Raw genomic sequence first — 12,500 nt, 5'->3', positions numbered from 1 at the left:
TCATACAAAATAATGTTCATTTTTGTTTTCATCCACGACTCCACTGCTTCACAATATTTACTAGCCCCATTGGCTACTGAAAGCTCAAAATCTACTAGCCAAAACCGAAATTTCACTAGCCTGTGGCTCGTTGGCTACCGTTAGTCTCGAGCCCAGACCTAGGCAACTGCAAGACAAAACACTTACCCCCGGTCAACTGACCCCCTTACTGACCCCCTACTGACCCACTATAAAATCAATGAGAAAATGAATACTGCTTACTTAAGCCTCAACAGTATTTAAGTCTAAGCACCCATTTTAAAAGGGTTAGTTTTCGATTATTGTTGTGATGGCCGATTACTTCATGTAAGCTAACCTTTTTAAAATGGGTGCTTAGACTCAAATACTGTTGAATAATGCTGTTTAAAAAGAGGTTGTTGAGGCTTAAGTAAGCAGTATTCATTTTCCCATTGATTTTATAGGGGGTCAGTAGGGGGTCAGTAAGGGGGTCAGTTGACCGGGGATCAGTGTTTTGTCGAAACCCAGTACATGTATATGTCCTATATCCTGTATGAACTGTATGCATGTATGCATAAAGAATTTGCACAAAGTATCTGAAATTTAAACAGCAAGGTTGGGATTATTAATATTGTGTAAGATATTAATTAGTCAAAAAGTTAGATCTAATCACGAAGTTCCAAGGTTTATTATACATATGTACTTTTTCACCTCTTGAAATTGAGGGAAACAGGCAAGACAAGTCATGGATCCTTGAATGGTGGCTTTGAGATATATTACATGAAGTTTGTTTTGACAATACAATGATCATCGAAAGACTTGACAAGATGGGGATCATTAAAAAAATCTTTCAAAGCAATGGAAACATGATGATGATGGTGTAAAGTTCAAACTAGGAAAACATGGAAGGTACATATTAGTGCAAGTAAACACTTTATTGATCAAAATAAAATTTTTGTCCTTTTGGAGATGTACAATGTAGTTTACAATGTAGGTGGTGGGAATGGTTAGCAGGTCTTGGTTTTTGACTCAAACTTGAAGTGGAATATTATTATTCCTTAGAGACAGTTCATTTTTGTTTTTTGTTAACAATTTTATTAATTTTACTAGTGCTTTACATAAATTTACAGTGTACATGCCGTGGTCGTGCAGTCAAATAATCAAATTGAAACTAAAGTGAAATACATGGAGGTAGAGTTGAGCCAGGGCGCTTATACATAGGGCGGTGAAACGGGCACTCCGCTCTTGGTCCAATGTGTGATGCGGAGAAGGACTGGCACGAGCGCTCCTTCCGCGCTTCCGGTGCAATTAATGGCTGCCAAAAATATCCTCTCGACAAACCGGAAATCACGTTTTCTTTCTTTATTTTTGGGCCACCAGTAGTGTATTATTTACAGGCTTTTTTGATATTTTTGACCCAAAACTCAATACTATTTTGTCTGTTGGAATATAACTCAAGTATTTTCGTCGGAAGCTGCTTAAATTTGAGTGAAGTAAGACAGTGTCGAATGCAGGTATGTCCCACTTATCGTGACCAAGCCGTGTTCCGCTCCTTCTTTTACGAGTTCTCCACATTTCTCCACTCTAAATTTTACATATGTTTAAGATCGATAGCTTTTACAAAACATAGTAAAAAACCAGCTGGATATATGTGGATATAGCAGCGTTTCAGAACTTCAAACTTGCTCACTTAAAATCGCTCGCGACGAATCGCCTGCCGCAGTCAATTTTACCGGCAATAAAAAACTATTTTCAAGATTTCGCCCGCTTGGGAAAATCAACAAACAACAAATACGGTTTAATCAAGGCGCTTGTAAGTTCATCTTGATAATTTAAATAAAATACGAGAAAAGCTTGCTGTTAATACTCTGTCCGAAAAAGTTTGCAAAGACATGATGGCTTTGCACAACACCACAGAAAAGACACAAGAATTTATGAAAATGTGAAATGCTTTGGAATGTCTTCAAAGATAACAGTCCACTGCAGTCCATAACAGATCAACTTGTTACCAACTTAAAGCAAGTACTTAATTACTTCAAAGCCTGGAAACAAGAGCTTCAACAAACATTCCACAGAAGGACTGATGCGTCAGAACACTTCATAACATGGCAAACAATGTTTGATCTCGAGGTAATATACCAGACTTAAAATGGATCACAGCAAAACAATGCAAAACTGATAAGTTATTGTAAATACCATGTCCTTGCCCCCTTAGGGATAACTATGCAAAAAAGCCATTCTATTCCATGGCAACTCCTTCATATTTTGTAACAACTGAGGACAAACCAATGATTACAGTTCCTTCCCTTACGGAATCAAATGGTATGGGACATATATGGTCCACGTTTGGAAATGGTATGGGCAAAACTATGGCCCATATATGTTTATTATGTGGATTTGATATGGGCTATTGCCTTCCATAGCAAACCCATACCCAGTCACTGTCTTGAATTACTGTCATTCTATTGTCTCTTCCTATGGGATTGCTACGTATTTGGCAAAAATCCGTACATTAACCATAGAATCGTGTATGGGAATGGTATGGGTACCTTTTTGGAGACATCACCACGAAGCCGGCCACTTCTGCTGAATAATTTTCATGGTCAAATATTTGTTAATCCCTCCTACGTGATTGAGTTTTTCATACATGTGCTATCTGGCTGTTTCTGTGATTCAAATTTTTAATTTCACACAGAGTTTGTTTCATTTGTTAACCTTATTTTGGGGTTGAGAGTTTGCTTTGTAAATTTCTCCCCCTCATTCTACAGACTAACCCTAACTTTTGTCTATGATTTTTGCTCAACTCACCATTCACAGACACAATATTGCCCTCAAACTGCCTGCTAATTAGTGAATATGTTTTAGTTAGTGGAGAGAAACCCTTCTTGTAAGGAGGATTCTTCTATCAACACCAATTAAGAAAGCTACAAAGGTTGCTAGGTTAACGGCTGCTTGATGTATTACTATTAAATAACCAAACTTAATTTAACTTGGACAGTTCATCTTTAATTCAATATGGCTCCTTCTTGGGAGAACAGACACAAATGGTAACATAATTATTGTTTAACCACTGTTTGCAAGACATTATATTTTGGTGCGATATTGTTTCTTGTCGCCTGTTTCCATTATTTTATGTCATCTGTATTTCGTACACAAAGTAGAGGTTTTTGCCATACATTCAGACTCCCCTCACAGGGTTTGTGATTCAAATGCTTAACCACTCTGCAAAATTCCAGTCTTATTGATTGGGTTATGGAGCCTATAATCCAAAAAAAAACATTTATCACTCTTTTGTAAAGGTCATTCAAAAAATGAGGGCAATAGCATTTACGACCTTGTAATATCTTGTCTCATATTTCCAGTTTAATTTTTTTTTTAGATTATGCAAATTAGAAGATTTGCAATGTCACACTGTGTACATAATGTGGAAGGCAGGACTTTTATTTTCAGATAATTAATGGTAATAGGTAACAATATTGAGCTCAATTTTCTATTTTGTTTTGAAAATAGTATGTTACCATTTCTGCTTGTGAGAGCTAACCATAAATAGGCTTACCAAATTCTCTTGACACTGTACAACTCTTCATACTAACTAGTAAGCTACGATGGTATGTCATTTAGCCTGAGGTGCACCCTGGTCAGCCTGTGTTCAGTAAGCTCTCAATAATGACAATAAAAACACTTTCCCCAAATCCTGTGCCAATAATATCTCTGAACATGACTGATTTCTAAAGACATGATTAACCTTTGCACAACTATTGTACTCACAGTAAGCCACATAATTAGCTGAATTATCATTCAACTACAGAAAATATTGTGGTAATCAGTGGCGGATCTAGACCTTGAGCTAAGGGTTGGGGGTTGCTTGCCCTGCCGGCTTTTCCTCTTGCAGTAAGGTAGTTTTGAGGTAAATGCAAGCATTGTGATAATTTGGTTCTTTCTTGGTTAGGATTTTGCTATGCCGACCATTTATTTGGAAGCGGTCATAAGCTGTGTAATTTTTGTTTTTGAAAAGCCACAAATTCAAGAAACAACCATCATGGCCCGAGTACCATATGATAAACTACTTTCTAACTAAGCTTGCCAAAGCCATACTGAGGAATATTGCACCTTGGTCATTTTTGTATGGACCTCGCTGCCCTCCATCTTTAGTTCCACAATGTTCAACCCAGTATTCTCCAGCTCGGTTAGTAAGAGCTTAATATTTCCAAGTTGTTACTTGTATTTTGATTTGCCTTTTGGGTCCTTCAACACACAGCATGATTCGTGAAAATACTCACCAGAATATAAACAAAATGTAAAAAAAACCATGACTTATAACCTTTTCCATGGAAATGGCTTGTATGGCAAAGTGAACAAGAAAGCAAACACTTGGATTTATACCTAAAGACCATAGGTTACAGGAGAGAACCAATCAAGAACAGAGGGAAAATGTTTGTTACATTAACATCAGCTATGTGTCTGGAACACCTGAAGAATTTTTTTTCTCGTTCAAATAAAAAAAGTCGTTTGTGATGTCCTGTAAAAAGAATTCTTCCAATATCTTCGAGTGAGTCGCCGATCTCAACACTTGCCGCCATTTTGAAAAGGCTTTTTGCTCGGACCCGCTCGTTTCACCGCCCGGTCTCTTTCCGCCCTGGTTGAGCTGTAATAAGACAATCCGTGCAAGTAAAATTAATTACTTTAATGATAGCATTGCTTTTGCCTTGTCATTGGTTGTGAAATATTATCTGAGTTACTGAAAACCAAAGCTGCTGCCACGTTATTTCAACAATAATTATTGGAAGCAAAGGATTTGTAAAGTAAAGGAATGACTTAGCAAAAATTCTTCAAGTTAATTCACACTCTTATTTAAGTGTCATTTTTATAACAGCAAAAGTGTGCTTGTGTCATGGGTTAAATTTCTTTCAACTTGTTTAAATTCTAAAACTAACCTAGAATAGATGATTTTTACAGTAACATCGAATAAATTTTAAAATCAAACCCGTGAATTCTTCCGGGTTTTTATCTATGCGAGGTTGAAGATATCGGGTAAAAATAAATCTTTTTACAAGTTAAGTACAACTTCTGTAAAATTTTTGGTTTTGAAAATACAGCATTTTAAATTTTCAAATTGTCACTTGTGTGTCATACCAGATACTGAAATCTGTTTTGATTGAAAAAATGTCTCATTATGATTCTCTGCAGTTTAAACGTTTCAAGTATATTAGGAGATGTGTTTATACTCACTTACAGTGTATGTCCAGGATTGAACGCAATTGTGAAAATTACAAGTTTCACGATTTTTCGTCAGTGTGTTACACAACTTCACACAACAATTTTTCCCAATCTTCAATTTTCTGTCACCTCCTTGTCTTATATTAGTCACCGTATTGTGTTGTTCAATTACTATACCTGAGGCTATGGAGGCCTGATTTGGTCAAAATTGTATTTAAAACGATTTTATTTTAGTCCACCATAACAACCTATTTACTTATGGTGCAATATTTGAGCATGTAAAAACAGTTTTATTGCTACTGAAGATGAAATTTGGGACTGAATTTTTTATTATTTTTTTTGCATAGTACATGTATCAATTTATTTTAACCTCAAAAGTCAGTATTTGCGAATCAATTCATTTTGAAATGTGATTTTTTTTAGAATCAATAATTTCTTGTTTTCATAAAATATAGTTTCTATTTATGAATTTTTTCCAGTAAAAAATATATTCTTTTAAATGACAAAAAATCTTAACCAGTGTGAATTTATTTTGATAAGAATTTATGTTCAGTTCCATGATGGATTACTCAGCACCGATTTCCTTGGCCCGGTGATTTTTCCTGCCACGTTGATGATGGAGTCAATGGAGGATTGTCTTCATAATCGAATCACGCTATAGCTAGTGAGATTTCTTCCATCTTCTTGTGATATCCCCTCCATAGTTTCATCCTAATTTTTGAAACTGACTTAAATTTTTTGTTGAAAAACTGATATGCTGTGGCAACAAGTTAACTGGGAGAGAAACCAGAGATGCTTTCAGCTTTTTATGTAGAACTTAAAAGGAATAGTTATAAGTGTTTTTCTTTCTCCGCAAGAGACCACATGGACAGAAGAGTTGGTTGAGCAAACATTTTGGGGATTGGAGGAAGAGTACGCAAAGTCCCCTTCAATTAAGAGATGCTCATTTATAGGTGGATCACCTTATGGAGTTAATTTGCACTTAATGGATGTTTTGGTTGGACTGAATTCCACCACTTCCTTCTACCATAAGGTGTGCTCACTGAGAGGCTACATGTAGTTGGCAAGAAAGGCAGGCTTCATGAGAAAATAAGAGGAAAAGGAGAGATTTTCTTTCTTTAATCATTACATGTACCTGCAACATTTGGACACAAGTTCAGCAAAAACATGTGTAGCTAATTGACCTCTTTGCTTGTTACTGAAACTTGATGTGTCTTATAGCCATGAGAATGTTAACACTAAGTCTACCCCACATGAACTCTTATTATGGGATGAACTATCAAGAAAGAGAACTAAGAATAAGCTAGACCTTTCAATAATAATTTATTATAGCATGACCAGACGGTGGATTCTAGCAGGTATCCAGTGAGGGGGTCTAGATATTTGTGTAGTCTGAAATAGGGGTTTGTCTTGTTTTTCAAGGCATAGTTACTAAAACAAGTAATGACCTACAATGAGAGCACTACAATGAGCTTCAATGACCCACAGTGATCTACAATGACCTACAATGAGCTACAATGACCTACAATATAACCTACAGTGAGAACTCTACAATGAGATACAATAACCTACAGTGATCTGCAATGGCCAACAGTGATCTACAATGAGACCTATAATGACCTACAATGAGCTACAATGGCCTACAACGGTCTACTTAAATGACTTGTACAATCAAAGAGAAAGACAAAAGAGGATCAGGGTGAAGAGTTTGGTGAGCGGTAAACATCCATTGTGCATTGTCATGCAACGCTTTTAGTCCATTGCATGACAGCCCAAATGACGACAGCAATTACGCACATGGCCTTGAAGGCAGAAATAAACTGCGAAAAGATCCTTTGATGGTTTTCCTTTCTATTAAAGCTAAATTCAAAATGTATGTAAATATCAAGGCTTTCCTTGGCAACGATAAAGTCTTAATGGGAGCAGGAAAAAAGAAGAGAAGATAATAAATAAGTTATTCTTCCCACAATATTTTGCACAAGGTTTTGATTGGTTCAAAGCGCAGAGTGGAATGTTTTTAACCTTTGTACTGTGAACATGCTGCAGTGCCCTCAGAACTGCAAATTATCTTTTATTTTAGCTCATTATAGGTCACTAGCTAATTTTAGGTTATAATGTACCTCATTGTACATGTGGGTCGATGTAGATCATTGTAGCTCATTGTAGGTCATTCCTTGTTTTAGTAACTACGTAAACAGAGGGCTTTTACTGGTTTACCATAAATTTTGCTAGCCCCTTCGTCCCCCACCACAGGCAAAAATCATGAACGCTACACCTTTAAAAATAGAAATTACCTTTCAGAATCAGAAAGTTCAAAAGTTCAGACTAATCCAAAATATGAACTACTAATTAAAAGGCATTGTCATAAATGTTGAAAAGGACATTATCTGCAGGAAGGCTATGAGTTGCATTTGGGTATGTCAGGTTGAGGACATTAATTTTACGCGCGTTTGCTGTCGGTACAAAGCCCGCTAGAAATTAAACAAAGTGAATCTCAGGAGGCCTTTTAAAGCCAAGGACTGGCTCCTCGATCATCAGTGCCACAAGCAAGATGCCTAGAGTGATTGTTGTTGAATCGGCAACCCTCCGTCCGGCGTAGACTTCCCTAATGTACCGTAGAAATGCATTGTAAACATGCTTCTGGTTCTTGCAGGAATTTGATCCTTCCTCATCAGACACAGAAGTTAACAAATGCATCAGTTTCTTGACATTAAGACCACTTGCAACTGATGGTTTGAACAAATAGAGAAATAGAGGGAGGCTCACAATCAGCTGAAGAATACCCACTTTGTTCAAACCAGAATACATAGTGATGATGCCACTCCTGGAACAATATTGTGCAATTACGTCTTCCTGGATAAACTGTGGTATTTTGCCATTTTGAGGGACTCTGAGACCCATGAGAACACCAAGTGCCATGTACGGTACCTCTCAGCCAAATCTTCATGGAGACCTCCATGAAAGTATTTTTCTTTAAAATTTTCAATTAGCATGAGGTGAAAAAAGTCCTTTCAAGGACCTCCATATAAGTCACGAGCTGACTCTCCTGCAAAATTAACCTCAGTAGGTAAATGGCAGTTCGACAAGGCTGATATCTCATCCAAACCAGTTCTCTATCAACCAATATTTACTTAGTGTCTCCAGACATCTCACTCTGCATCACCTGGTGAATCAATAACTGTTTCCTCCACGTTTCCTGTATTGCTTACAGTAGCATCTATCTGAAATGCACTGGTTTCTAGTACAGAATCATCAAGGTCATTGAGATCGTCGGCCAACAGTCACACATAAACAGCACCTGCTGAAGCAATAGATCTGAGTCAGCAGAATGCTGCCATCAATTTTTGCCCCAGAAGCTGAGGCTGGCTTTACCAGCATTCCACCAGCCTTCTTGACAAAATAATTTGAGTTCAATGTTCCTGCAGTCCTCCAGAAATTGATTCTTTATCTTGTTATACATAGTACTTTCCTTCCACCGTGATTATGCGGTTTTGGCTTTCAAGTCTCAACTTATGCCAACATCCCAGTGGCATTTTCTCGTCTTGTGCTACCACTGCTGCAAAATGCGGCGAGGGAAAGTCCATTAGTTGGAAATCTTCTCAGGTCACTCAGTGCATTTTGACTTCTTGAATTGATGACCCGAGGTAGCGTTGGTCAACTGAGAAAATTCCCGCTTGGAAGAGAACTTGCACTTGAAGGGGATTGAACACTACTCCCTGCTGTTGAAATGTTGATTTGCCCAATGGAATTTCTTGCTATATCGGCAATGGTGATTCGATTACGAAGAGAATCCTCTACTGACTCCATCTTTAAAACATAGTGGGTTAAAATCATGGGGCCAAGGAAACTGGCACTGCGCAATGCATCATGGAACTAAAATAATTATTAAAATTCACACTGGTTAAAATCAATTTTCATTTTAAAAAAATATATCTGGATAACAAACTCATAAATAAAAACTATAATTATTTCATGTTAACAAGAATTTATTGATTCTAAAAATGATTTGCAAATATTGACTTTTGAGGCTAAAATAAATTCACATGCAAAAATTGACTGACATGCAAGTAATTCAGTCCCAAAATTAATCCTCAGTAAAAATAAAATTTTTACATGTTGGAATACACCCTGCGAGCGGAGCCTCCTTTTGTTGTTTTCTTTACTGAGGAGGAGAAAAGGAGGCTCTGCCTGAATCATGTCAACTCTTTGAAGCCACCGCAGCCCGAACTTCTGGACTAGTCCATCTCGTTTTCTCTCATCAAACTGGTTTTTCCAGTGCAAGCATCCATTTAGCGATAAAGCTGATCGTTAGAAGTGGGCCCACTGTACTGCACCATAAGTAAAGAAGTTGTTACGGTCAACTAAAATGAAATCAGTTCAGCCTTTCGTTTTAATACAATTTTGCATGACCAGGGAGGATACACCAGGAATGTAAAAATAGTATGGTACACGTAACTCTGGATCAAGGTAAGTAACTCTATATAATTCATGGTGATTCCAATGAAACATTGCTTATTGTATTCTATATTGATGGTTTTCACTCACGTGATCAACAGCCATGTTTTTCAACGAAAACAAAAGGAAGCGTTTGCATAATAATAGATTTAAATTCCCGGAGGATTTGGTCGGGGCACCAACATGGCCGCCTTTTCTTTGTTTAGGGCACCACCATGGCGGTCGTGACGTCATGTGAAAACCGAGAATACAAGGCTAAAAGTTAAAAAATTAAAATATTCAAACGAAACGTTTTCGGCTGTTTGCCATCATCAGGGTTAAAAAGGGTGACCATCCGTGCGTACATTTATATCTTATGTAATTCCCAAAGGGAAAAGTTTGCAGACATAAGAAATGACTTGTTTGTTCAAACTGGGGCGGAATTGTTGGATCATTAGCCCCTCGACGATCCTACACTTGTGAAAAGTCTGTGCCGAGGAGAGAACACCCTCTTTAACCCTGATGATGGCAAACAGCCGAAAACGATTGGTTTGAATATTTTAATTTTTTGACTTTTAGCCTTGTATATAGTCTAAGAATATATTTTACTAAGCAAACATTATGGACATTGCTTATTGTGTTGGGGAAGTATTCATATGCAGATGTTAGTTATTGATTAATGCAAGGTTGAATATTTTGAACAACAGCATAATGCAACCAATCATGTGTGTTGTTAATGTGATTCACGGGAGAGTATAAAAGCCGTAGATGGAATCAAAGGTGTCATTACAAATTAGTTTGACAAGCAAAATGTGTCAGCACATTCTCAAGTGTATCATCTGTGGTGGTCCACAATGTTCTATTTTTTACTGTAATAACAAATTTGGTGTCAGTAACGGGAAAGTGAAGTGTTCTTTGAGAATTAAAATTTTGATAAAAGTGAAGAACAGCTTACGTCCACCGACAGTCAGTCGATGGTCGGCCGACAGTCGGTTGACTGTTGGTCGACTGTCGGTCCACTTTCAGCCAACTGCCGGCCAACTGTCAGTCTGTTCTTCACTTTTACCAAAATTTGAATTCCCAAAGAACACTTTACTTGCCTGTCTGGCTAGTAACAGTCAGAATCCACTGGCCTGATTGCAAAATCCACTAGCCCCGGGCTAGTGGACATGACTTTCTTTGCACATGGACTTCTGGAAAGACGAGCCACTGTTTAATTTTGGTTGTGTCTTTGGAGAGCGTCATTGTAGAATTTGCTCTTATCTTTCTCTAGATGTTTTCGGGGATACAGTATAAGCCGCGCCCCCAATTTAGAGCCATTATTTAGGGAAAGAAAGTGCAGCTTATAATTATGCTGGTATCCCTGATTTCTTGCCACCATAATAGTGGACCAGGGTGGTACACCAACACGGTGGCTCTGTACAAAACTTTATAAAGTTGTGTGACATGCTTTGGCAAATAACTCAGACAAAAACAATTTACCTCAGACTTGCTGAGGTGGTTTATACATTGGTCTTCTACAAGATTTCAAGTGCTTGGCCTTTTTCATTGTATGGCATTGCTAGTGAAGCATGTAGTCTGTATGAGAAGAATGTTGTTTACTATTTTCTGATATCATTTTTTGGTCCAGAGATATTCAAGTTTTTTAAATATGCAAATTAGCCAAGTGATGATGTCATAACATCAACTGAATTTTGATCAAGTATGATGAAAAAGAAAGGCTGTATTCTTTGCCGTAAGATTCTAGTGGATGTGCTCCACAATATGTGCATACCATTTTTGTTACCATGGCAACATACTGGGTTCCAGACCTCCCTGATATTAAAGCTCTTGCTAGCTAAAGTGGCTGTTCTATTTTGATATTTGCCATTGGTACCTCATCTCCGTGATCCTGCAAGCATATAAATATGTTACATTGAGTTTGTGGCCTTGTTAAACATTTTTCTAGCTTAAGATCACCAAAAATATTGAAATGAGGTTGGAGGGGACTGGAAAAGAGTGAGTTGCCGTGGGAATCAATTTCTTTGTAGCCAATACAATACAATGCATACTTAATTGACCACTCCTCCATAGAGGCTTTTCAGGGCCAATGAAACACAATCACAACGGAACATAACATTCAACAATATATTTACAACAGTACTGCAGCTTTGCAGGTATGTTGAATCCCTAGGGTCTACTAGGGGCTACGTTATGCAAAAGCCACTCAAAGGCATCTCTTTCAACCTGGCTTTATTGTTTTTTCACTGTTGTATTTTCTTTATGGTGATGATGTAAATGCTTGCTGTATCCTGTACATGTATCAATAAATGAGATGTCTTCCCCTGATACTGTGTTTGTGTTTATTAAGATTAGTTACAAAATATTTTAGAATCGTTTCAGGGTGATTAGAGTGTAAAAGGGATCTCCCACTTCTTTGGGGTGTTGTTTGAAAAAGGTGGGGAGAAAAAAGAGTTACCCTGATAAGTGACCTGTCCCTTTTTTCCACATTTCCCTTCCCTTTCAGTACTTTGTACTCTTCCACTTATACCTCCCCGTCTGCTTTCCTTAATACCCCCATTACTTAACAAGTGCTCTCACTACATGAACATTTATGCAGTACAAATCAAAAGACACCATATGCAGGCTTTTAAAACACAGAGAATACAATGTTGTAACATAGGAGGTGCCTTTCTCGATGAGGACACCTTGGATGCCCTAGTGATAATCACTAGGTAATCTCAACTTTCATTCACTCATACTCTTCAAATACTTCAGATGATTACGAACAGTGGTGTGAAACATACCAACCAGTTTAAAAATAGATAGTTTTCACTAGCACACCATAAAATAATAATGGCCAAGCACATGAA

General features: G+C 37.5%; 1 protein-coding gene across 6 annotated transcripts in view; it reads left to right on the top strand.

Moving 5' to 3' along the window:
- The window catches only part of LOC137970403 (NLR family CARD domain-containing protein 3-like), a 51,846-nt gene that overhangs the window by 16,988 nt on the left and 22,358 nt on the right, over positions 1-12,500 (top strand). For 2 of the 6 annotated variants that reach the window (XM_068816934.1, XM_068816937.1), the window contains 2 exons: positions 731-906; positions 9,628-9,681. In XM_068816934.1, coding sequence (XP_068673035.1) covers positions 900-906; positions 9,628-9,681 — 61 coding nt within the window. In that variant the 5' untranslated portion in view covers positions 731-899. Of the gene's footprint in view, positions 1-722; positions 907-9,627; positions 9,682-12,500 lie in introns of all 6 variants that reach the window. The other 4 variants (XM_068816940.1, XM_068816939.1, XM_068816935.1 and 1 more) reach the window with 3 other exon arrangements.

The sequence above is a fragment of the Montipora foliosa genome, chromosome 9 (assembly GCF_036669935.1).
Source record: "Montipora foliosa isolate CH-2021 chromosome 9, ASM3666993v2, whole genome shotgun sequence".
Taxonomy (NCBI): Eukaryota; Metazoa; Cnidaria; class Anthozoa; order Scleractinia; family Acroporidae; genus Montipora; species Montipora foliosa.
Note: the sequence above shows the minus strand (reverse complement) of the source record. Positions and strands in the feature narration are given on the sequence as shown.